Source organism: Tupaia chinensis, unplaced genomic scaffold (assembly GCF_000334495.1).
Source record: "Tupaia chinensis unplaced genomic scaffold, TupChi_1.0 Scaffold000140_1, whole genome shotgun sequence".
Taxonomy (NCBI): domain Eukaryota; kingdom Metazoa; phylum Chordata; class Mammalia; order Scandentia; family Tupaiidae; genus Tupaia; species Tupaia belangeri.
This window is the reverse complement of record NW_006159610.1, coordinates 8,237,763-8,264,582: the sequence shown is the minus strand read 5'-3', so window position 1 is coordinate 8,264,582 and position 26,820 is coordinate 8,237,763. Positions and strand designations below refer to the sequence as shown.

Below are 26,820 nucleotides of genomic sequence, written 5' to 3'. Positions count from 1 at the left end.
ATGTGTTGGAGTCTGTTTTGATATTTCTGTCCTGACCATCTGTTGCTGAGGTACTTCCATAAACGAGGAAAGTATAAAAAAGTTCAACCAGCAAAAGTGGAATGAGAAATTGGTGGCTTTGGCTTACCAGTAGAGTATAAAGCTAAATGTTTGCTGTTGATGAAATATATATTTAATTTAGAATTAGCATGTGCAGAGAAGCACAAGAAAGCATAGCTGTATTTTAAATGCATTACTAGAGTGCGTGAGGGAAATTAACAAAGAGTCAAGGGCTACATAGCCCCAGGTCATTGATAATCTTTTATACACTATGGAATTTGAATTTTGTTCTATAAGTAAAGGGGAAAAAGTTTTTACAGAATTACTTATTTATTTTTAATTTGCTACTGGGCACATGCACTCACCAGAGAGAGACAGAGGAGTAGGGGTGGGAGAGTGAGAAAGCAAGCCTCCAGGTCTGGGACTCAAACCACAGTTGGCCATATGGGAGTCCAGTGCCTTAATCACCATGCCACATGCTGGCTTCAGTAATGGGAATATTTTAAGCAGACTGGTAAAATATAAGTTGATGTTTCAGGGTGGATTCCCTGAGTTCATTGAACTCCTTGACAATCTATACATGGGCTTCAGGTTGCAAGAATGCTTTGAAATTTTTTTTGAGAGAGCATCTGAGGCTTTCCTTACATTCTCACACTGAGTCTGTGACACACGTACACAAAAGTTAAGAATACCTTTAGAAAGATTTCTATAGAAATTTTTAGACTAGATCAGATTTAAAACTAAAAATGCTGTCACCAAACAGGAATCTTTTGCATTAGTGTAGACAGAGGATGAGTAGCAGAGAAATGTGAGCATTTCCTTAGTTTGTTATTTCTAGAAGGTATAGCAAGTTCTCATTGTTCACTGTAGTTATAAATTCTCCGGGGATACTGAATTAGTGAATATTGAACCATGTTTCTAGAGGAGATAAAGGGGTTATTACATAAATGAGCAAAATATGGCCTCTGCATATTGACCCCTACGTTGGTTATTTGTTTGCTTGTTTGTTTTTTAATGCTATGGGGGAAGGTTCTAAGCAAGCACATTCACATGTTAAAGAGAAAACACTCCCCAGTGGAAATGGGTTTGGCCACACCATAGTCTTTTTTCCTCCAGTTCTCTTATCAGGGTCCTGGGAACACATGTGTGTCAAGCATGTTTTTTGGGCCACCAGGCTTGTGACTTGAACACAGATCAGCCAAGTGGGATTCATCTTCCTCTGCAAAGCACTTAACCACTGTACTAAAAGGCCCATCCTGCTTGTTTATTTTTTTACAGCACAATGAGACCTGTTAGCTTAAAAATATGCTTGCACCAAGCTAAACTTTTGCACATCTGATTGTGTTAAATTTAATCCTGATAAGCACATTTTTAGCCATTGGGAACCTGCCTGCCTTGCAAGCCTCATGGAACTGCTTTGTGCTTAACATCTACCTAGTAGCCATAGGTAAGATCAATTCTAAGGATGTGAAAAGACCCAAAGCTGCTATTGCCCTTTAGAGCGCTTTGATCTGGAGACTCCCTGCTGGGCTGATCTAGCCGTATAAACCCCGTCTTTCTCTGACCCTCTCCCCAGGGAGATCCTTTACCCTTCTCCTGTTCTGGATAGTGGTTCCTTTACCAATTGGTGGCTTTGGCTTACCAGTAGAGTATAAAGCTAAATGTTTGCTGTTGATGAAATATATATTTAATTTAGAATTAGCATGTGCAGAGAAGCACAAGAAAGCATAGCTGTATTTTAAATGCATTACTAGAGTGCGTGAGGGAAATTAACAAAGAGTCAAGGGCTACATAGCCCCAGGTCATTGATAATCTTTTATACACTATGGAATTTGAATTTTGTTCTATAAGTAAAGGGGAAAAAGTTTTTACAGAATTACTTATTTATTTTTAATTTGCTACTGGGCACATGCACTCACCAGAGAGAGACAGAGGAGTAGGGGTGGGAGAGTGAGAAAGCAAGCCTCCAGGTCTGGGACTCAAACCACAGTTGGCCATATGGGAGTCCAGTGCCTTAATCACCATGCCACATGCTGGCTTCAGTAATGGGAATATTTTAAGCAGACTGGTAAAATATAAGTTGATGTTTCAGGGTGGATTCCCTGAGTTCATTGAACTCCTTGACAATCTATACATGGGCTTCAGGTTGCAAGAATGCTTTGAAATTTTTTTTGAGAGAGCATCTGAGGCTTTCCTTACATTCTCACACTGAGTCTGTGACACACGTACACAAAAGTTAAGAATACCTTTAGAAAGATTTCTATAGAAATTTTTAGACTAGATCAGATTTAAAACTAAAAATGCTGTCACCAAACAGGAATCTTTTGCATTAGTGTAGACAGAGGATGAGTAGCAGAGAAATGTGAGCATTTCCTTAGTTTGTTATTTCTAGAAGGTATAGCAAGTTCTCATTGTTCACTGTAGTTATAAATTCTCCGGGGATACTGAATTAGTGAATATTGAACCATGTTTCTAGAGGAGATAAAGGGGTTATTACATAAATGAGCAAAATATGGCCTCTGCATATTGACCCCTACGTTGGTTATTTGTTTGCTTGTTTGTTTTTTAATGCTATGGGGGAAGGTTCTAAGCAAGCACATTCACATGTTAAAGAGAAAACACTCCCCAGTGGAAATGGGTTTGGCCACACCATAGTCTTTTTTCCTCCAGTTCTCTTATCAGGGTCCTGGGAACACATGTGTGTCAAGCATGTTTTTTGGGCCACCAGGCTTGTGACTTGAACACAGATCAGCCAAGTGGGATTCATCTTCCTCTGCAAAGCACTTAACCACTGTACTAAAAGGCCCATCCTGCTTGTTTATTTTTTTACAGCACAATGAGACCTGTTAGCTTAAAAATATGCTTGCACCAAGCTAAACTTTTGCACATCTGATTGTGTTAAATTTAATCCTGATAAGCACATTTTTAGCCATTGGGAACCTGCCTGCCTTGCAAGCCTCATGGAACTGCTTTGTGCTTAACATCTACCTAGTAGCCATAGGTAAGATCAATTCTAAGGATGTGAAAAGACCCAAAGCTGCTATTGCCCTTTAGAGCGCTTTGATCTGGAGACTCCCTGCTGGGCTGATCTAGCCGTATAAACCCCGTCTTTCTCTGACCCTCTCCCCAGGGAGATCCTTTACCCTTCTCCTGTTCTGGATAGTGGTTCCTTTACCTTCCCCTCTGGACAATCTCATGCTGTATGGATCTTCCCTTGCCTGAAGACCTATCAAAATGTCACCCAGGGCTGTATGTGGAAAGCGGGATTCCATGTAGTAAACCGTGGTTCAAATCTCAGCCCCAACAGCTTGAAAAACATTCCAGATATATATGTATGCATGCCTGAACTCCTGACAGGGTGGAGAAATGGAGAAGAAAAGATTGTGGCATGACCACGCCCCATTGCAGGGGTGCCTACTTTCCCTTCCCCAACTCCAATGATCATACATGCTTTCTGGCAATAAAGAACTTAAAAAAAAAAAAAAAAGTCACCCAAGTAAAGCTCATGCATGCTGCCACCTCATGGTCTTAGTTTTTTTCCTTGATCATCACCTCCCCCCAATCCCTCAAAATAGCTGGTTGCCTGCATGTTTTTTTCACTTGACGAATGTATTACCTTGTTTTATGTATGAGTCTACTTAAAGGCACTTTATTTAATATATATTGTTGATTTGTTAACATTGAACCCAAAACCAACATCAATGTAACTTATGACTAAAGACGCTTATGAAACACATGTACTTTGTCTACTGGGCCCTTAAGCATTCTTGTGCTTAGCACTTAACAGCACTTAAGCCCTATATGTGGAGGCCATTTCAAGCAGCAGATCACCAAAAAAAGCATAAAAATGTAGGAAGACATGGTATAGGACAAGCTGTCCATTGGACACTTGTTCATAGTGTGATAACTGAAGCAAGAAAGCAGCCTATCACCTCATTCCACCTCAGCTGGGAAAATGCGTGAGTGAGGCTACTCCAAATTTTGACTGCTTTCAGCATATCTGTGAAACCACTCCTAGTATTAATTTTGGAGTTGCAAATAAATTTTCACAAGTAGACATTAACAAATACAGATTTCTTTGAATAATGAGGATTAACTGTATCAATCTAATCTTTTTTTTTTTAAGGGAGATTTTTGCTATAGGGTATGCACGCTCTCCAGAGAGATAGAAAGTGAGAAATCACCCCCTGGGGGGATGGCCACACTGCAATCCCTTCTCCTCCATTCTCTTCTTGGGATCTTGGGCACACATGAACATGCACCCTGTGTGAGTTTTAAGCCTCCGAGTCTGGGACTCAAACCATGGTCGACCATGTGTGATTACAGTATCTGCTGGTCCCTCAGTCTAGTCACTTTCTAAATACTTTTAACGGGGAGCCCACTCCCACATGGCAAACTTCCCTTGGTGGTTAGTTTTAGTGGTTATATTGAGTTAAAATCAGTGTCCTGTTATTTCTAAGTTATAAAATCAGTCTTTCTTGATCATTCTCCCTGAAATATGCTCTTTCAGTTCAACAGTTTTATAGTCAGCTTTATTCCTTTTTTCCCCCTTTAGCATAAAGATTCCCAATTTCTTTGGAAACTTGTGGTTTGTGAAGTACTTCAATGTTAAATAAATGGAATGTTTAATTTTGTTGCTAACACATCCTTCCCATCTGTCTTACATACCCCTTCAATAAAAACTGCACCCCTGCCATGCTGTAGTCCACAGCTTTTTTCTGAGATAACTTTAAATATACAGAAGGATGTTTCTTATTTTTCTTTGTCCCTTCCCTCCCTTTCCCAGTGTCATCCCTCTCTATATGTTAGCTTTATTCTGTAACCAAATTTTCTCTGGTTAGTGGGGAAGAAGGCTTCTGAGGGTCTCAGAGTTATATCCTCCTGGTGTACTCTGTAACTGTAGTGGAAATAGGAACTTTTGTTTATAATTTTAAAATGTTACTTCATTTATTTATTTATTTATTTTTATTTGACCAGAGAGGGAGGGAAGGAGAGAGAAAGCCACCAGGTCCAGGACTCAAGCTGTGGTCAGGCATGTGGGAGTCCAGCACCCTTAACTACCATGCCACCTATGAGCCCTGGAACTTTTTTCTTTGTGTATCCATGGATCAGTTTAGGAAAGAACTTGGGTCATGTGTCTAGCCCTGGACCAGTTGCTATCACTAGAGGGGGAAACTGATTAGTTTATGTCACCTGTAGCCAGAAAAGTAGTGGCTTGATTGATAGCCTTTCTGGTATCGATATCCCTTCTGGTATGTCAATTTCTAGAGAAGGGCAGATTCCCAGAGAAACGGGGCACTAGACATAAACAGCAAATATCAATTGTCCACATTTAACAAGTATTTTCTTTCTGCTATATTTATGGTTGGTAAGATGTTCCTTCATACTATCAGTATGACTGAAGGATTATATAGTATTCAGCTTTAAACAATGTTGGGTCAAAATTAATTTTACTTGAAATGTTGACATCTATTATTTCACAGTGTTGGGGGTACATTATATTAGTAGGTATATCATAGTGGGTACTGTTATATTTTTGTTCTTTTTATATTTTTTAAATATTTCATACTTTTAATACAAGACAAAAAATTTAATGTTGCTTTGATTTAAACTGGAAATCATTAATAGGTACTTGGGTTATAATTTCTCTTTAATATTAAGTTATCTGTAGTAATAGCGTTGTCTCTGACACAGTTTCCATGTGACATTTTAAAGGGTTATATAATAAAAGTACATTTTTTTTATGGATTTTATTTTTGGTAATATGGAAAGAAATCTTCTGTTCCCTTTTACCTTGTATCGTATGTTTATGATCCCATAGGTACCTGCAAGGTGTGGAGTTACAGTTCGAGACAGTCTAAAGAAAGCACTGATGATGAGAGGTCTAATCCCAGAGTGCTGTGCTGTGTACAGAATTCAGGATGGGTATGGTTTGTATGTGATGTAAAAATGTATTTAAAAAGAAAAAAAATTAGACCTTAAAGTGGGGTTTTATAGAATCCTTACTGAAGCATAGGAAACTGAAAAATCAACTTTAGAAAAAAATATTTAAGTTAGCCTAAAGAAATCTTATAGGCCCTTTGAGGAGTTAACATTAGGTCATTTGTGTGACTGGTGTTTGTTATTCTGATCAAATTACTTTAATTGGAGTTTGAGATTCTTGAAATTTTTGAACCATTTAGAATATGATTTATTTGAATAATGGACCCTACATGGTCTCCTATTTTTAATAGAAACTCACAGTTTCACAGTTTACCAAAATTAACATTTTATATTGAACTTTTTTTCTTTCAGAAAATGTCTAACATTGTTCCAAGACCCTCAGCTTTGAATCCTGTTTTTAGAAATCCATCTGGGGCATATTGTCCCTTGAGTCCCTTGAGAACTCTTTTTCTTTGAATTCATAGATACGTCCAAACCTGTTATTTTTTTTTTTTAATTTATTAATTTATTTTTGGAGCCCAGGAACAATCCATTTTCTGCTGTTGTAGGTCTTTTCTGGAGCTGACTTGAAGAAAAGAGTACATCTCTTTACCCTGCTGTTTGTCCAAGAGTGATACATTTATTTGGGGTAAACTTAAAAATTAATTTTTTGCCATTTAAATTTCTAACGATGGAAGACCAGGGAGCCAGATCTCCCTCACTATTACTAGCCCCACAGTAACCAATTTTCATGTCTTCAGCATGAGGTATATGAAGATTTTTAGGTCTAATAACCAAGAAAAGCTTGTGTCTACATTTTTCAGAGAGAAGAAACCAATTGGCTGGGACACTGATATTTCTTGGCTTACTGGAGAAGAATTACATGTGGAAGTGTTGGAAAATGTACCACTTACAACACATAACTTTGTATGTATCTTTACATATTTTTTCAGTGTGAAAATGTTTTTTATTTAGGGATATAAAATATGGATGAATAATTTTGAAATTGACATTTTATTTCAGCTGAAAATCAGTTTTATTCTGTAAAAAAGTATATTTAAATCAAAGAGTTTTATTTTAGTTTAGTTTATATTTAGTTTTCGCTATAGGGCACATATGCTCAACGTAAAGAAAGAGAGACAGGGAAAGTAAAAATTCACCCCCCCAGGAGGGTTAGCTACAGAGCACTGTCCCTTCTCCATTCTCCTCTTGGTATTTTGGGCACTCACGCACACACACCTGGCATGATTTTCAAGCTCCCAGGTCTGGGATTCAGACTACAGAATTGGCTATGTGGGATCCAACATCCTTACTGCCACACAACTCCCTGGACCTTAAAGAATTTTATTTTGCTCATCATGCTTCCTTTAGAACTTAAAATGGCAATACAGGTTCATCATTAAAAGAAAGAAATTCTGAATGGTGTTAAAATACATCAAGTGAAATTACCCTATTAGTGGTCAATATAAATATAGATCAATAGATTATTGTGTAGTCTTCCAAACTTTTTCCTGTGTATACAAACATGTAAGTTTTCTCCTTTCTCTTTATTACTTTTCTTTTTTTAAAAGAATTATTTATTTATTCGTGTATTATTATTTTTCAATTTGATCAGAGAGAGAGAGACAGAGAAAGGGAAAGCAAGAAAGCAAACTGCCAGGTCTGGCTCTCGAACTGTGGTCAGCCAGGTGGGATTCTAGTGCCCTTAACCACCACACTGTCGGCCAGCCCATCTTCATTACTTTTCACTTATTTTCTTTTCTTAAGCCACAAAAGAAATTATGTGATATTTTTCAGTTTTTTAAATTTAGCAATACAACATACCATCTTTGTTGTCAGTATACCTAGCTTTATTTTTGTGATGATTGCATGATAGTCCATAAGAGTAGGAATTCAGTATGTTTAGCTATTACTCTACTCATAGACATTTAAGTTTTGGGTTCCTTTTTCAATTTTTGTTACATACAAAGCTAAATAGAATCTTTCTGCATGTATCTTGACATGTGTTTGTAAATGTTTCTGAAAGATGTGTTAATGGCAGTGGAATAGCTGAGTATTCAACTCTCTTAAGCTTTCTCTTTTGGTCTGGTTTTTGCATTTGCTAGAACCTAGCATAAGTTAAGTGTCTGCATGAGGCCTAGACCATGGGACCTTTCTACCTTAGAGATGAGGATGTATTTCTAAAAACTTGAGAACTTATTTTCTAAAAGAGTAGGCAAAAGTTAAGATTAGAGTGATTTATAAGGCAATAAAGCATTCCTTACCTTCATTCACACACACACACACATATATGTATAATTTTTTTTCCCTAGACTAATAGTTTACTACTACCCTTTAGATATCAAGAGTTTTCCCATGTGCCTTGGCAATTAGTCTAGCCTGGTCCTTAAGAAGACAGTTGATAGTATAATTTCCTTAGGGATTTATGCTTTCAGGGTTCCATTAGTGGTAAATAATATCAAGTTTACTTTTGTAAATAGGCATCTTTTGAATAAGTCTAACATATATATAATATCAATCACATTTACTTTGTAGCAGATAATTTTATATTGAGCCAGGAAAGTCATTATTATTCATTTTTATTTAACTTGGATACTTTTTTTTTTTTTTTTTGGGAGAGATTTTCAATGTAGGGTGCATGCGCTCGCCAGACAGACAGAGAGAGACATAGAGACAGAAAGCGAGAAATCACCCCCCAGGGGGGATGGTCACACCGCAATCCCCTCTCCTCCATTCTCCTCTCGGGATCTTGGGCACGCACGCACACACGCCCGGCGTGAGTTTTAAGCCACCGGGTCTCCGGGACACGAACCACGGTCGACTACGTGGGAGTCCAGCGACATAGCCATTACGCTAACTGCAGGTTCCCTTAACTTGGAGACTTTTAAGTGAATAAATCTGAAGATTTTTGTATGTAAATTCCTAAGAATACAAAAACAACCGAGTGATTAATATAAATCTTTTTCATTTTTTAAATTGAAAAAAAATTTTTTTTAATTTGCTGCAGGACATGTGCACTCACCAGAGAATGAGAGAGAGAAAGAAAGTGAGAAGGCGTGCTGCCAGGTTCAGGGCTCATACTGTGGTCAGCCATGTAGGAGTACAGTGTCCCAACCACCACACCACTTGCTAGCCCCAATACTCTTTTTCTTAATAATTCTTCTGAGCTAGAAATTGGATATAAGTGGGTAAAAGAAGACTTCAGCTGCTAAGCATGAAAAAATATTATTAAAATGGTATCTCAAGAAGGACCTTCCCACGAAAGGATTGTGAAAGCAAAGTGCGGATTAATTCCAGAGTATGGAAATCCTCACGACATAGTTGGAAGATCTGCCAGTAAATTGTCATTGAGAACCTTCCATTTGCCAATACCATGCCTTACCTGGGGACATGACAGTGAATAAGACAAATAGCATCACTGCCCTATGACAAAAACCTAAAAAAAAAAAAAGGGAAAATTTTCATAAACATTCTTAATTCTTTTGTCTATACATTGTTCTGTAGAGTCAAAGAGACTACTAACCTCACCTCTAAGAAGTACAGAGGGTTTCCCAAAAGCAGTGTCTTCAGTGGTATGTCTGATGGATGAAAAAAATACATAGCAAGTAAATAAAGGCAGAGAGGACAGCAAGAGAGCATTTTACCTTTGAAGGTTTTTTTTCCCTCTTTTTTTTGTTATTGTTATAAGGCATGTGCACTCACCAGAACGACAGAGACAGACAGAGACAGAAAGCGAGAAATCACCTCCCAGGGGGGATGGCCACGTCACAATCACTTCTCCATTCTCCTCTCGGGATCTTGGGCACGCACGCACACATGCCTGGCGTGAATTTAAACCATCAGGTCTGGGACTCAAACCACAGTCGGCCACATGGGAGTCCAGCGACATAGCCATTGTGCCAACTGCTGGTCCCACCTTTGAAGTCTTAAAGTTTTGAAGTTCAGAATGAATGGTACAAAGTTGGAGAGGGGGCATTAGCACATGTAGAAAGAGTTACAAGTGTAATAAGCAGTCCACCTCATGGAAATCCTTGTAACCCATTTTAAAGATTTTGACTTTTCCCTAAAATAATTAGAAATTTGATGGTTAGAAGCCAAGGAGAATTGCAATTAACTAGATTTTAGAATGATTGCTCTGTGTGCCATTTAGGCGCAAGAATAAAAACCAGTATTCTGCTTAGAAAAGGATTTATTTCTGCTTCTTCATACTGGATTTTGCTGACTTTGCAAGGAACATTGCTTATGCATCTTGGTTTCGTAAAGTCTGTTGTAAAAGCAGTTCCTTCAGTTTTCGCCTGTGTTCTAGGAGTCCTTGGGAAACAATTAGGAGAATGGTCATAGTAGGGAAACAAAATTTGAAACAGATGTGTGTCTAGCCTGTCCCCTTTTCCAGAGACACTAACATTAACATCTTCCTTCTAGCAGTCCCGCACCTTACAAATTAATGCATGCAAAGTACTCGACCTATATGTCCCACTAATTTACCATCCATACATGCTTGAATTTCAGATTAAGTGTAAGGAGAAAGTTATATCTTCTTATGCCCACCTTTCCTGACAAAAGTATACTTAAAAGATACAAGCATATGCTGCTTAAACTTGATTCTCCAGTCCCAGCTGCAGTGGCATGTGCTGCTAAGATGCTGTGCTTCTCAGTTTGGGATCACATGGAAGGCCCAATTGTACTTCTAGTCCAAACTAAAGGCCAGGTGAAGTGGCATGCACCTATAATCCCAGTGACTGAGGAGGCTGAAGCAGGAAGATCAGGAATTTGGAAGCTAGTCTGGGCAACAGAGTTAGGCCCTGTCAAGAAAAAAAGATAGCCTGACAGGTAGTACATACTTGTAGTCGTACCTGAGAAACTGAGGCAGGAAGGTCTCAACACAGTGGGATCTTGTCTTAAAAAAAACTTACATTTTGGATCAGCATGGCATAATGGTTACATTGCTGGACTCCCATGTAGTCGACTGTGGTTTGGGTCCCAGACCCAAAGACTTAAAACTCATGCTGGGCACATGTGTGTATGTTCCTAGGTCCCAAGAGAAGAATGGAGGAGAAGGGATTGTAGCATGGCCATCCCCTGGAGTGTGATTTCTTGCTTTCTGTCTCTGTGTTTCTCTCTGTCTCTCCAGCGAGCTTACACACCCTATAGCAAAAACCTCTCTACCAAAAAAAAAAATAGTGGGGGCCGACAGATGGCATCGTGGCTAAAGGCTCTGGATTCCCACGTGGCCGACCATGGTTCGAGTCCTGGTCCTGGCGGCCTGCTTTCTCTCTCTCTCCCTCTGTCCCTCTCTGGTCAAATTGAAATAAACAAATTAATAAATAAAGTTAAAAATAAAGTAATTCTTTAAAAAAACAGTAATAAAGAAAAGCAAAAACTTTATACTCAAATGCATATCCATATGTCCCCCACTATCACTCCCGCTGTTTGGGTTCCTCCTTCCTTGTTGTTCCCCTTTTCCTGGTGTCTCTTTTTTCTCCTGTACATATGCATACAACCAGTTACACATTGTTTTAAAATGTAAATTAGTGGACCAGTCCCATAGCCTAGTGATTAAAGGAGCCAGATTCCATGTGACCAACCACGGTTCAATTCCTGGCCCCAGTGACTAGAAAAATATGCAAGGCACATGTGTGTACATGTCTAAAATCTTGACAGATGTCTCTCTGTCTTTGGAGAGCTACGCATACACCGTGTTAACTAAAAATAAAACAAAACAAAACGTAAGTCAATGATGGCATTAAGACCACAATTGAGCAGATTAAAGAAGGGAGAGAAATTGAAGCTTTATGAAACCAAAGAGATTATCAGATGAATGAGGGCATGAGTGGTTGGCAAAAAGTATCAGATGACTTTAAAATGCTGATACTTTTGGAAACATGAAGATTTTTTTTTTAATTTCCTGTAAGCTCAGAGACAAATGGAAAAGGAACAAAGCCAGAGATAGGCATTTGCCTTCTAGAAAATGATAAATATAGACAGAAAACAAGAGCAACTTATAAAATTACTTAAGTATTTTTAAAAACCAGAATGGATTATGTGTCAGACTATAATTTCCTTGGTGAGACATTTTAAAATAACTTTTTACTCCATTAAATACTTATTTATCAGAACTAGAATTTTGGGGGGCTAACCCTATGACCCAGTGGTTAAAGAAAGTGGATCCCACCTGACTGTCCATGTAATCTGAGTCCTGGACCCAGCAGCTTGAAAAATACACCAGATGCATGTGCATGTATGCCCAAAATCTTGACAGGATAGAAAAATGGAGAAGGAATGGCAGCATCACCTTACCCCACTGAGGGGTTACTCTCTCCCTCTCCTCTGTCTCTCTCACAAGTGCAAGAACCCTCTTGCAATTAAAAAAAGTACAGGGGTTAGGAGCCAGCTCCATGGTGTAATAGTAATATGTTGCTTAAGAGAAGCCAAATCCCACATGGAAACCATGGTTTGAATTCCTGGCCTGGTCATGTTTAAACACAGTAGACATGCTACAAAAGCCCAAGATCCAGTGGTTTGGGGGAAGGAGATCACAAGATAGCCAGACCCTGTGGAGAGTATCTATCTCTCTGTGTCTCCCTCTGTTTCTCTCTTATGCGTGCACACACACACATATCATTAATAAATGAAAACATATTTATGCAATGTGATTTTTTTTTTAAAAGAAGAAAAATAAAAGTTCAGGTGCTAGAATTAATTTCATGGACCATGAAGATATTTTCATGTAATAGATTAGAAAATTCTGATGTACAGGACCAGCAAATAGTGTAATGGTTGTGTCCAAAACTCCCACATAGTCAACCATGGTTCAAATTCCAGACCTGGCAGCTTAATACTCAAGCCGGGTGCTTGTGCATGTGTGCTGAAGATCCTGAGAGGAGAATGGAGGAAAAGGGATCACAGCACAGCCATTCTCCCCGGGGGGTGATTTCTCACTGTCTGTCTCTGTCTCTCTAGTGAGCACATATGCCCTATAGCAAAAATAAAAAAGAAAATCAAATGTACGTTATATATAGTTAGGGTAAATGTGTGAAGAGGTATATACTGGGGTCATAAAGTGAATTATATCTCTTACTATTGTTAGTAAGCCAAACTTGGAAAAACTGAGATGAATTGAGAATATACAGCAAAGAACAAAAATTAAAATAGAAGCTACCCATGCTCTCAGCACTCCGAAATAGCCATTAATGTTTTGGTATTTGGGGCCAGCAGATATGTAGCAGTTACGTCGCTGGACTCCCACGTGGTTGACCGCAGTTTGAGTCCTGGTCCTGGCAACTTAAAACTCACACCAGGCATGTGTGTGTGCATGCCCAAGATCCCAGGAGGAGAATGGAGGAGAAGGGATTGTGGGTGGCCATTCCCCCTGGGGGTGGGGGTCGTGATTTCTTGCTTTCTGTCTCTCTGTCTCTGTCTCTCCAGCAAGTGCACACACCCTATAGTAAAAATCTCTCTTCCCAAAAAAGAAAAAAAAAGTATTTGGGTATTTGCAGATCCCTTATGTTTCCTGTTTATTATACAGGTAGAACAAATTTATTTTAAACAGTTTCTGGCTTTGGTAGGCTAGAGTCGCCTTAACGTAGTTCTGTGTGACCATGTTTTTCATCATTTGGTTTTCACATGGAATTCTTATGTGTTGCTTTTTAAGTTTCTCTATGAACATTCATAGAGAATGTTCACAAATAAATTTAGGTGGCCTGGGGACCAGCAGATGGTGTAATGGTTACGTTGCTGGATTCCCACATAGTAGACCACAATTTGAGTCCTGTAGCTTAAACTTAAACTGGGCACATGTGCATGCATGCCTAAAATCCAGAAAGGAAATGGAGGAGAAGGGATTGCAGCAAAGCAGTCCCCCCAGGGGGTGATTTCTTGCTTTGTATCTCTCTCTCTCTCTCTGTCTCTTCAGCAAGCAAATGTGCCCTATAGCAAAAATATCTAAAAAAAAAAAAAAAAAAAAAAAAAAAAAAAAAAAAAAAAAAAAAAAAAAAAAAGTAGGTGGTCCGAGCTTTCTAATCCTCTAACAAATTGATAATTTATTAGAAGCTGTTCCTTTTTTAGGTGATTGTCCTTTACCCTATCCTTGTTAGTAATTTTAGGAAGGGTAGTTCAAGTTTTTAGTAATGTTATCAATAATGTTGTCTTTAGTAAATCATTGTTTTCCCCCAAGAATTATTTATTTTATTTTATTTGTTGTGGTGGTTATTATTTTAAAAATTAGACTAGCAAGAGAGAGAAAGGGAAAGTGAGAAAGCAAGCTACCAGTTCTGAGACTTTACCTATGGTTGGCCATGTGTGGGTCCAGTGCCCCAACTACCATGCCACCTGCCACCCCACTTTTTTTTTTTTTTTTTTTGAGAAATTTTTGCTATAGGATGTGTATGCTCACTGGAGAGAGAGGTAAAGAGAAAGTGAGAAATCCCCCAGAGTGTGGCCATGCTGCAGTCCCTTCTCAAGATTTTAGGCACACACTCACATGCCCAGCGTGACTTAAGCCGCTGGGCCTGAGCCTCAAAGCACAGTTTGTCATGTAAGAGTTCAGCCACCTTAGCATTTTAAAAATAGTATAGGAGACTTACAGCGAAAAATAGTCCATTGTCCTGTTCCTCCCTATCCTTTAATGCTGGTGATAAATTTCCCCAGTGTTGTAGTACGGAGTTCTGCTAATGTATTATTAAGAAAACATGTTAAGTAATCCACCAAAAATTCTTCGTCTATCCTGTTTTACATTTAATAAAATTTAAATGTATGTGAAGCTTGTATGTCTTGAAGTCTGAGAACTTGTTCTCCAGTACAGTTGCTATAGAACTTTCTTTTTTTAATGGTTAAAAAGTAAAATGTATTATAGCCATATCTGACTCCCAAATTGTAATTCAGGTTCAGCTCTCATTTCATTTATATCATTCATTCTCATTCATTTGGAATTATGAAAGACCCCCTAGTCTGTAGGAGCCAATCTTGGATATTTGTTGGGAAAAGAGAGTGATATTTCAATTAGGTAACCATTATACTTTGGAACAACAGTTCTAGGGATTCTGATACTGTCAGCTGTTTGTAAATTACATTTATATTTTCCCTCCTCCTTCTATTCATCCTTCCTCTTTGCCTCTCTATCCCCTCCTTTGGCCCTGTCACTCTCTTATATCATCCCTTTTACCCTCTTTCTGAGGAAATTACTAATAATTTTTAGTGGTATCTGTTTTAAGCTCTTTAAGTGGTTATTTTCATATTATTACATACTATCTTTCAGCCACCGTTTCTTGCTTTATCAACTTCAGACGTCATAATGCTGATTACTTCCTCTACAAAGAATTTGCTCTTTTGTAGCCTTATAGCCCTTTTCCTCTTCTCTCCCATTGTTGTTATTTGGGAGAAGGTAGTCCCTGTTAAATACTTTTGTAACTTTAAATAATATATAAGTGTATTCTTTTGTTCCTTATTTCATTAACACCAGTCAGCATTCCTTAACACCCTTCTTTATACAATAATTAATTTATGGGTTTTGGGGGGTTTTTTTGGAGAGAGATTTTTGTTATGGGGCACATGTGCTTGCTGGAAAGACAGGGAGAGACAGAAAAGACAGAAAGTGAGAAATCACCCCCCAGGGGGGATTGCCATACACCACAATCCCTTCTCCTCCAGTCTCCTCTCTGGATTTCGGCACACATAGCGCCTGGTGTGAGTTTTAAGCCACTGGTCCAGGACTCAAACCTTGTTCTACTACGTGGGAGTCCAGCAACGTAACCATTACGTTATCTCCTGGTCCCAATTTATATTCTGTTTTCACTCTATTCCCTCCCATTTTCATCTCCACTTTTACATTTATATTGTCAGGCGTGCCAGTCTTTTGTTTCTCACCTTCTTTACTTCTGAATTTTAAAAAGAATTACTTAATTTTATTTATTATCATTGTCATTATTATTTATTTCTCTTTTTTTAGAGAGATTTTTCCTATTGGGCATGTATGCTTGCCAGACAGACAGAGAGAAAAAGCAAGAAATCACCCCCTAGGGGGGATGATCATGCTGCAGTCCCTTCTCCTCCATTCTCCTCTTGGGATTTTGGCCATGCCCAGTGTGAGTTTTAAGCCACCGGGTCCGGACTTGAACCATGGTTGACTACGTGGAAACCCAGTGACATAACCATTATGTCATTACTATTATTTTTAATTTGATGAAAGAGAAAGGGAAAACAAGAAAGTAAGCCACCAAGTCCAGACTTGAACCGTGATCAGCCATGTGGGAGTCTGGCACCTTAACCACTACGCCACCTGCCAACCCTTACTTCGGAGTTTTAAAATTGTATTTGGGGTGGGAGATAACTATATGTAGACTATCTACTGTCTTGAACTCCCACCTTTTTATTTTAGTGTCTTAATATATGAATTTTCATGATATAAATATATTGAACATTTCTTATGTTAAACAAGAGAGTGAATATGTTGATTTATAAAAAGATACTTATGAGTTTTTGAATCTTCTGTGATTTTTTTTTACTTTGCAGGTACGGAAAACTTTTTTCACCTTAGCGTTTTGTGACTTTTGTCGAAAGCTGCTTTTCCAGGGTTTCCGCTGTCAAACATGTGGTTATAAATTTCACCAGCGTTGTAGTACAGAGGTTCCACTGATGTGTGTTAATTATGACCAACTTGAGTGAGTAATCCAAAAAAACTCTACTACTTTACATTTAAATCTTAATAATGTGAAGTTAATATGTCTTAAAGTCTTTGAAGAGTTTTCTGTCCAGCAGTTGATAGAGACTTTTTAAAAAGTGTGCTGAGAGGCCAAGTAGCAGTAGTATGCACTGTTAAAATACTGCTGCTCCATAGCCTGAGGCTACATGGACAGCCTGGGTTTATTCTTGGTGCTGTGGCACTCAGTTGTAATCCCAGCTACTAGGAAATTGAGGCAGGCAGAAGAATTGCTTGAGTTCGGCCTGGGTAACATAGTGTGACCTGTCTAAAAGAGTTGGGTGTAATGGTTGCAGCTACTCCATAGGTTATAGTGGGAGGATAATGACAAAGCAAGGTACCAACTTTAAAAAAAATATGGTTACAATAATGCATAGTATAGCCAGCACTTCTTTCCCATATTGTAATTCTGGGTCAGCTATACATTTAGTTTATATTTTATATTGTCGCTTAATTAGTGAAGAATCCCTAATCCACTTTTAGAATTACTTTCTAATAGTTATTGGGAGGAGAGAAGAAGTGTTTCAGTTAAGTGACCAGTATGTATCTGGACCACAGATCAGAGGGTCTGATTCTATCATCTCTTTTGTAAATTATGTTTATATTCTCTGCCCCCCCCATCTTTTTTTTTTCATCCCATTTCAATCCCCCCTTCCCTCAATTTCTCTTGAGAGTAAGATGGAAAATCTTTCTACACAGTATATCTTTTCTAAAACTTCTTGCTTTATCAAGGATTTTTCTAATAGTTTCAACTAAGTATTGTAATCTCTTTTCATGTTGTTGCTGCTTCTATTAAGGTCTTATATTTTTCTTGATCACTTGAGTAAACAGAATTTAGCTCTATGTACTATAAAGTAAATTATAGTGACATCATCGTAATTTAGCAGTGGATACACTTTTAACTCCTTAACCATTAATCATTATTTTCTCCATCTAACATGTAGAAATTTACTGTGACAACAATTGTTTTAGATTCCGAGTTTGCCTTTAAAGGCGCAATATGATTATTTAAAATAAATCTTAGACAAAGATACAACTATTTGAATTTTAACAGTTTGTAAAAATGGAATTTGGTTCCCAGATTTTTCTGTTAAGTATGTATCCTGGCATGTGAAGTGTCTGGGTTTTGCACAAGTTAGGTTTGTTTTGTTTTGTTTTGTTTTTACCTCACAGTTTGCTGTTTGTCTCCAAGTTCTTTGAACACCACCCAATACCACAGGAAGAGACCTCCTTGGCAGAGACTGCCCTTACATCTGGAGCATCCCCTTCTGCACCTCCCTCAGACTCTCTTGGGTATGATTCGACTCCTGCTGTTCAGCGATGTCCTGTTTTAACTGCTTTCTTTTGGATTTGGTTGATTGTAACCCTGTCTAACATTTGAATTGGTAAAGACTTTTTTATTTTCATATGATTTATTTTATTTACACTAGTCAGATATTTACATGCATTTTGTACAGAAAAATGAATTAAAACTAACAGACTATTTCAGGATTAGTCCTGAAAAAAATCAAGGCACAGATAATTTTGAGTCCCTATCTGTATTATCACTTTATTAGTTAAAATTAGACACATGGAATTATATGGTTTCCACTTATTAAGTAGCATTAATTTATGAGATAATGGCAAATAATTCAAAACTAGTATACAATTATAATATAGCATTTATAGGGACCAGCAGTTAGCGTAATGGCTATGTCACTGGACTCCATGTAGTCAACTGTGGTTCAAGTCCCAGACCTGACGACTTAAACTCATGCTGGGTGCATGTACGTGTGTGCCCAAGATCCTGAGAGGAGAATGGAGGAGAAGGGATCGCAGCGTGGCCATCCCCCCTGCAGGGTGATTTCTCACTTTCTGTCTCTCTGTCTCTGTCTTTCTGACGAGCGCACATGCCCTGTAGAAAAAACCTCTCCAAAACAAAATATATATATAGCATTTATGATGGAGTATATTAAACTATGACATAAGGGCATAAATGTTTTCATTTGTATAGGAGAAGGGAGAATAATGAAAGAGTGCTCAGGAAAACTTAATGAATAAGGTGGCATTTGGACTGGACCTTAAAGAATTACTAGACTCTGGGACCAGCAGATGACGTAATGACTATGTCGCTGGACTCCCATGTAGTCGACCACGGTTCGAGTCCTGGACCTGGTGGCTTAAACTCACACTGGGTGCATGTGCGTGCGTGCCCAAGATCCTGAGAGGAGAAGGGATTGCAGCATGGCCATCACCCCGGGGAGTGATTTCTCACTTTCTCTCTCTCTGTCTCTCTCTGTCTTTCTGGTGAGTGCACACACCCTATAGCAAAAAATCCTCTCCAAAAAAAAAAAAAAAAAAGAATTACTAGACTCTGAATGAGCCCTGGAAATAAAAGCATGGTGATGAGGGATGGAGAAATAGCATAAATAAAGGGAATGAGGATGGTAGGGTTGGGAGTTAGTTAAGAAAGTCTTATCTAAATTGAGAAATACCATGTATAACAAACACCAGATTATGGAGAGTCTTACCATTCATACTGGAATTTAGCCATTATACAAGAGAGGAAAAGAATGAAAGGTTTTCGAGCAGATTACTAACCTAATAAAATTGACTTCCAGTGAAGACTGCCTTAGCAGTGGAAATCAAATGGGTCGATAGAGAAAAATCTGTGGTGAAAAGGCCAACTGTTAGCCGTGAAGACTTACACTAAAGTGGTGGTAGTGAGGAAAAGAGATGGATATTCACAAAATGTAAGGACAAATAGTATTAATCAATTGTGAAGATTAAAACAGAAAAATATCTTTTAAAACAATGAGAAACCATCATATATTAAAGCTTCAAAGTAGGAAAAAAGGATAATGATGAGTTAAGCGAATATTAATTGACGTTGGAACATTTCTTTACAAAATTTGTTTACTTTTTCCCAATTAGATTTGAAGCATCATTTTTTAATGCTATGTCTAGAAACATAAAGTTCAAAATACAGACTTTTAAAAAGTCTTCATCAGCATTCTGTTCTAGATTATTCCAGAGATACCTAGTTAAGATCAGAAATATTTACTGTGGGGACCACCAAGTGGTATAGTGGCTAAGGCTCAGGACTCCCACATGGATGACTGCAATTCGAGCCGTAGGTCCCAGCAATTTGAAAATCATGCAGGGCAGTGTGCGTGAATGCCCAAAAGCTTGAGAGAAGAATGGGGATGAGAAGAGATTGCAATGTGGCCATCACCCCGGGAGAGTGATTTCTCACTTTCTTCCTCTCTCTCTCTCTCTCTCTCTCTCTCTCTCTCTCTCTCTCTGTCTCTGGTGAGTGCACTTGCCCTATGGTAAAAACCTTAAAAATAAAAAAGAAAAAGAAAAAGAAAGAAATAATTACTCAGTTTTTTGCTTTTGTTTTGTTTTTGCCATAGGGTGTGTGACTCACTAGAAAGAAACAGAGAGAGGGAAAGTGAGAAATCACTTCGATGGGAGAATGACCACACTAAAATCCCTTCTCCTCCAATATCTCGGGATTTGGGGCATTCATGCACATGTGCCGTAGGTGAGTTTCAAGCTACGGGGATTAATTAGGCTAGCAGCTGGCTATGTGGGAGTCCAACATCTTCACCACCGTGCCACCAACTGGCCCCATTCTGTCAGTTTTAACTCTACTTTCTTGGACTTTTCAAAGTGTATTTCTGTCTTTAGGTTTCTACTTAAAGGGGGGGAAAAAAGCTGAGATTTCCAGTAGACCTGTAATATTTAAAAAACCAACCTTTCTTGAAGTCTCAAGTTAGAAAATTTAGCAAAAGAACTTTTTAGGAGCAGGTGAATTTATCTATTTGAAGCACTGGGAAATGGAGCCACTGAGTTCTTTTATCAGGATGTATCATTTATCATCATTTTCTTCCTGTTTGCTCCATCATTAGTTGTATACAGCTGTGTATTTTATAGACAAATCAGAATGTTGTTCTTTGTTTGGGTTTTTAATTAATCCTTCAGTTACTACATTTTCTCCTGACAGATTTTGTAGACCATTATGCATTTCTAATAACAGGTCCTAGTTTTTTTTTTTTTTTTTTTTTTAGGAGGATTTTGCTTTAGGGCGCATGCACTCGCCAGAGAGACAGAAAGCAAGAAATCACCCCCTGGGGGGATGGCCACGCCACAATCCCTTCTCCTCCATTCTCCTCCCAAGATCTTGGGCACGCATGCACACGTGCCTGGCGTGAGTTTTAAGCCACTGGGTCTGGGACGCGAACCGTGGTCGACTACATGGGAGTCCAGCGACATAGCCATTACGCTAACTGCTGGTCCATAGCAGGTCCTAGTTCTGTGAGCAGAGTTACAGAATACCGTAATGAAATTAGCTCAGCCTCTTTGCAGGTTTCTAAGGGTAATGATCTGGGACATTGGCCTTTCAGGGAGGGAATACTGCCTTAAATTAAGAAACCACTTGCCTTTGCCATTAATATGTTATTCATAACTAAACTGAAATAGATCTTGGTCTTGAGCAAATGCTAAGATGTTCATAAAATTTTCTATAAATAATTTCCCTGATACTCTGATGTCACAAGTGCATAAAGACAGAAGACAATCTCGTTCAATATCAAAACTCCTTTGCATTTTGTTACTAGTCTTGGTAACAGTTATGATGTAACAAAACAAGTATTGGGTTGTTGGGAAAGTCATGATGCATTTTTGCATAGAAAAATAATGTCATTACTTTCCTGACAACCTAATAATGGATATAACCAAGAAACATTAGAGAACTGATAACATTGCCTGGTTTTGAATACAAAATGACAGATAACTTCCTTTACTACTTTTTAAAAATGTTATAGGATGTGTAGATTTATGAAAGGTATGACATTTAAAATCTGCTAATCACAGGGACCAGCAGTTAACATAATGGCTATGTCGCTGGACTCCCATGTAATCAACCACAGTTCGAGTCCCGGACCCAGTGGCTTAAACTCACACCAGGTGCATGTGCGTGCGTGCCCAAGATCCCGAGAGCAGAATGGAGAAGGGATTGCGGCGTGACCATCTCCCCTGGGGGGGGTGATTTCTCGCTTTCTGTCTCTCTGTCTGCCTCTCTTGCCTGCCAGCCCACATGCCCTACAGCAAAAACCTCTCAAAAAAAAAAATCTGCTAATCACTGAACAGAAGTAGTCACTTTGCTTCACAAGACTTAAATATTCTAGACTGCACATGAAATGTAAACTAACTGGTAATTCACTAATGGTACTGCCTTAATTTGCTATTTTGGTACTACCTTGAAGAGATTTGCAGCAGGGTAGGTAAAGATTTCATCAAGAGAAAAGCCAGTTTGCCAATTGCCAGGATATTCCATAGTGTACAAATTACGTTTGTCCAGGTAAAAAAATTCATAATATATAAACTCAATTTTATCAGTTTCTAGAATTGATAATTAGAGATATACTAGTGTACATCAACCAGAATCAGAAAATACTATATCAGAATGCCAGATAATTCATTTCAGTGAGAAATATACCTGTTGTGTAAACCAGGATTCTTGTGTTAGATGGACCAGCACTACTTTTGGAAAGTATCTATGGGCTACCAAATTATTGAGTCATCAGAAAAGTCATGAAGTGGGACCAGGAGTTGGCATAATGGCTATGTCTCTGGACTCCCATGTAGTTGACCATGGTTCCAATCCCCGGCTTAAACTCAGACCGGGCACGTGTGCGTGTGTGCCCAAGATCCCACGAGGAGAATGGAGGAGAAGGGATTATGGCATGGCCATCCCCCTGGGAGGTGATTTCTCACTTTCTGTCTCTCTGTCGAAGATGAAGAAAATAAAAGTCATGATATATTTTCCTGTGTTTTTCTATGCAAAAATGCTTCATGACTTTTCCAGTGACCCAGTATAGTCAGAAGATTGTTTTTGTTAAGCATAGAATTAGGACATGATTTAGATATTTAATGACATCAAGGTATGATAACTTGATGTATTTTCCAAAATTATACACTGTCCCTCAAGCCTAGACTAGTTGACTTTGTGATCAAAAAACTCCTTCCCTCCAGGTGCTATTAGATACTAACTGCCAAACTTAGGCTCTGATTTTCTATAATAGGCAAATATCCTCACTTTCTAATATATGTTGTTTTTTTCAGATATAATGAAACCGAAAATGCATACAAAGGAGGGTCCATCAAAAAGTTTTAGGAAGGAACCAGCAGGTGGCATGGTGGTTAAGGGCACTGGACTCCCACTTGGCCAACCACAGTTCAAGTCCCAGACGGGCGACTTGCTTTCTTACTGCCTACCCTCCTCTGGTCAAATCAAAATAAAGAAAATTAAATTAAATAATTAAAAAAAAAGTTTTAGGGAAATATCTGTTGTGACAGGACTGTGCATGAATTCTGGTTCTTTTGCACCCACATAAATACATATTTTAATTCCATTTTTCCACAAACTTTTTGAAGTATCCTTATTCAAGTCCAGAAAAACGCAGTGTTTTTCCTCAACTTTCACTCACAGTGCAGATTACCTCTGTGCTCCCAAAATATATAGAGATTTCTTCCCACTAGCAAGAAGTCAGTTCTGTAGTGGACACCAGCTGAGTGTCCTCTTATCCACTATTGGCCTGGAGATAGCATTGGATCCCACAGATTGGGGTCTTAGTCCCCCCAAGACTGCTCCCACCCAATGCACATACATGGTTTAGACAGCAGTTACAAGTCCAGGCCTCCTGAACTTCTGACCTAGCTACAAGTTGGGGTTTCCACAAACCCTTTCCCTCCTCAGTTTCAAATTATTTGCTAGAGAAGCTCTCGACCTCAGAGAAGCACTTGCTTTCAGTTTTCTATTTTTTATAAAAGATATTGCAAAGGATACAGATGAAGGAATGTATAGAGGAAGACATGTGAGACGGGGCCACAGAGATTTTTATGCCCTCTCTGGGCCCATCTCCTTCCCGAAACCTCCATATAGTCAGCTAAATGGGCTTTCTCTTAAACCTGTTCCTTTGAATTTTTGTGAAAATTTTGTTGCACAGGCATGAGATGTCAGTAGACTGCGTGGGAAACCCAGCAAGACCTGTCCAGATTCTTGGCTTCTCTGTAGCATTCCTTCCACCTTGGTTATAGGGCCAGGGCCCTTCTGGAAGGAGGTTCTTGAAAGTGAGGGACAATTGGAATTTCATCCTCCCTTGGGATAGATGAAAGAAGGGACAGACTTTCATCTTTATCTTTCTCAGGCTGTTCCGAAGCTGCTTTTAGAACCAAGGACAAAAGTCCAGCTACTTATGGGCCAGGACCAAGTAGATGAAAATCAAAATATATTTATTATAATACCTTACCTCATCTGTCTGATTGTTATCTACTACCTATTGCTGTCATAATCCTAACTCGGTAAGTTTTAGGAATGACTTACTGCCACCTCTTCCTGTACCAGGTCAGTTGTTATGTTAGACAGTGCTGTACAGCTCTAGTTAAGTCAGGCTTTTTACAATTTCAAGTCCAGAATGCTGTTGCTGAGGCCAGCAGGTTTAAGGCATAGTGGTTTAAGCCCTGGGTTCTCCAGATGGCCTTCCACAGTTTGAGTCTCAGACCAGCAGCTTGAAACTCAGGCCGAGCACATGTGTGTGTGTGTGCCAAAATCCAAAGAGGAGAATGGAGAAGGGATTGTGGCGTGGCCATCCCCTCTGGGGGGTGATTTCTTACTTTTTGTCTGTCTCATGCATGCACATACCCTATAGCAAAAATTTCTCTTAAAAAAAAATGTATGCTATTGCCTTGAGATTTTAAATCAGCCTTTAAGTAATTTTTTTAAGTTAGTGAATATTCTAAAACTTTTTAAAAAAACTAATATAGTTACACACTTTTATCTGCTTAGAAAAAGAAATGGCAGATTTTATTCAGTCATTGTCTACCTAGAGCACTTTTGTATAAATTAAAAGGACAAGAGCTTCTTCAGCTCATTAACTATAGGTAATTTCTAGCCATTTATAGATTCCTCTGGATTTTCTGACTAAGAGTCAGTGTTCTTATCATTGATAAGAGAGTGCATAGAGGGTCTACAGCTTTGGCAATATTAGTTGTAGGTAAATGTTAATTCTGTAAACGAACACTTTTTTAATTCATTACTCTGGGTTTTTAATGCCTTATTGTAAAGATCTTAAGAATATAAATACAAGGAAATCCTTATATCTTCCATTTTTAAATATATATATATTTTTTTTGGAGAGGTTTTCACTATAGGGTGCGTGAGCTCGCCAGACAGACAGAGACATAGAGACAGAAAGTGAAAAATCACCCCCCAGGGGGGGATAGTCACGCCGCAATCCCTTCTCCTCCCTTCTCTCGAGATCTTGGGCATGCACGCACATGCACCCGGCATGAGTTTTAAGCCACCGGGTCCGGGACGCGAACCGCGGTCGACTACGTGGGAGTCCAGCGACATATCCATTACGCTAACTGCTGGTTCCCCATTTTTAAATATTATTATCTCTGTATAGTTGCTGTGAATCTCATCTTCCAATGACTTGATTCTTTCAGGCCCCAAATTCTTACCAGTCCGTCTCCTTCAAAATCCATTCCAATCCCACAGCCCTTCCGACCAGCAGATGAAGATCATCGAAATCAATTTGGGCAACGAGACCGATCCTCATCAGCTCCCAACGTGCATATAAATACAATAGAACCTGTCAATATTGAAGTAAGTACCCAGCATCACTAGCACTAAAAAAAGTTGAAGTATATTTTTATTCCTGCTATAGCTGTAATATAGATCAGAAATAAATGCAATCTTTTATTTATCACAGTTATTTTAAGGGTTAAGCCTTTTGTGACTCAGATCAGAAAGGCTTGTCATCTTTTCTGATGACACTACATACTTTACTGATCCCACATGATAGAGTTATTCTGTTTGTGTTTTTTTTTTTTTTTTTTTCATATGCTACCATCTCTGTAAAAGTCTTATCTTCAGATGTAAATATGGTTGAAATATCAAAGGATTGATAGAGGCCATTGGGGGAATGGATGAAATCCTCTAAAATTTTTATAAAAAGAATTATGATTGTACTATTAAAGATGGATTTGAAATCAAGAATTCTACTTCGTACTATTGTAAATTTGGCATAGTGACCAATTAAAAGCTTGAGTTTTTCTTTGTGTATTTTTTAAATTAGCATATAGTTGGAACTTTAGCTTAAAATGTATTAAATATAAAAGAAAAAAATTATTATAAGTTTTAATTTTTCAAGATAATTTTCAAAATCAGACTTTTTCCCATTTTTTCCTACTGTAGTTGTCCCTCCACATACACAGAGGATAGGTTCCAAAATACCCCACACATATGCTTCCCCTCCCCCCATAGGTAATTCAAGTCCCTATATAAAATGGCACCTCTTTGCACATAATCTCTGTATATCCTCCTGTATACTTTAAATCATCTCTGGATTACTTGCAATCCCTAATACAGCACAGATGTTATGTGAATAGTTGGTACCTTGTATTATTTAGAAAATAACGACAAAGAAAAAGTCTATATATTTTCAGTATAGATGCCGCCATCTTAGGCTTAACCTCATAGTTCAGGTCAGCAATAACAGAACATTTGTGATGTGGGCCAGTTAAAGCTGTGACTACATAGGGCCAACTGAATCAGCATTCTCTTCACCTGATAAGGTCTTCCTCCACCTGTCGAGTTAGACCCAAATATAAAGGAAGAAAGAAGTAGGAAAGGGAAGTAATGGAAATGAGGAAACTAAAGTATGAGATCCAACTACATTTCTAGGTTTTATTGTAAAATGCGAAATCAAATCATAGTTCTATATTTTGGACTATATGTCCAAAATTTTAACTTTTATCTTTACTTTCAAAACTAACATCCTTTTAGGCTATTTCCCTTTTTGTCCTATTGTTACCACCATTTTCCTAGTTTCTTGGGCTTGAACATTTAGAATATTATCTGCATATCTTGCCTTTTCATCCTTCCCATAACCAATAATAAAATTTCACCTTTTCCTCTGTACTTCTCATATAGGCCTGGATATCTTCACTTGAACTGCTTAATACATTAATTTCCTAAATAGATTTCCTGCCATTGATAGCTCTCTATTCATTTCCATTCTTTATGCCACCATCAAAATAATTTTTTAAAAGAGGTTTTTGCCTTATGGCACATGTGCTCCCTGTAGAGAGACAGAGACAGTGGTAGGGGAAGTGAG

General features: G+C 38.4%; 1 protein-coding gene across 6 annotated transcripts in view; it reads left to right on the top strand.

Annotated features, from left to right (window-relative positions):
- The window catches only part of BRAF (B-Raf proto-oncogene, serine/threonine kinase), a 183,336-nt gene that overhangs the window by 86,661 nt on the left and 69,855 nt on the right, over positions 1-26,820 (top strand). For 5 of the 6 annotated variants that reach the window (XR_003548826.1, XM_027770525.1, XM_027770523.1 and 2 more), the window contains 5 exons: positions 5,861-5,964; positions 6,786-6,888; positions 16,468-16,616; positions 17,828-17,947; positions 25,148-25,307. Coding sequence is in view for 5 of the 6 variants with exons in the window: in XM_027770525.1 (XP_027626326.1) it covers positions 5,861-5,964; positions 6,786-6,888; positions 16,468-16,616; positions 17,828-17,947; positions 25,148-25,307 (636 nt within the window). In the remaining variant the exon portion in view is untranslated. Of the gene's footprint in view, positions 1-3,021; positions 3,041-5,860; positions 5,965-6,785; positions 6,889-16,467; positions 16,617-17,827; positions 17,948-25,147; positions 25,308-26,820 lie in introns of those variants that run through there. The other variant, XM_027770526.1, reaches the window with a different exon arrangement.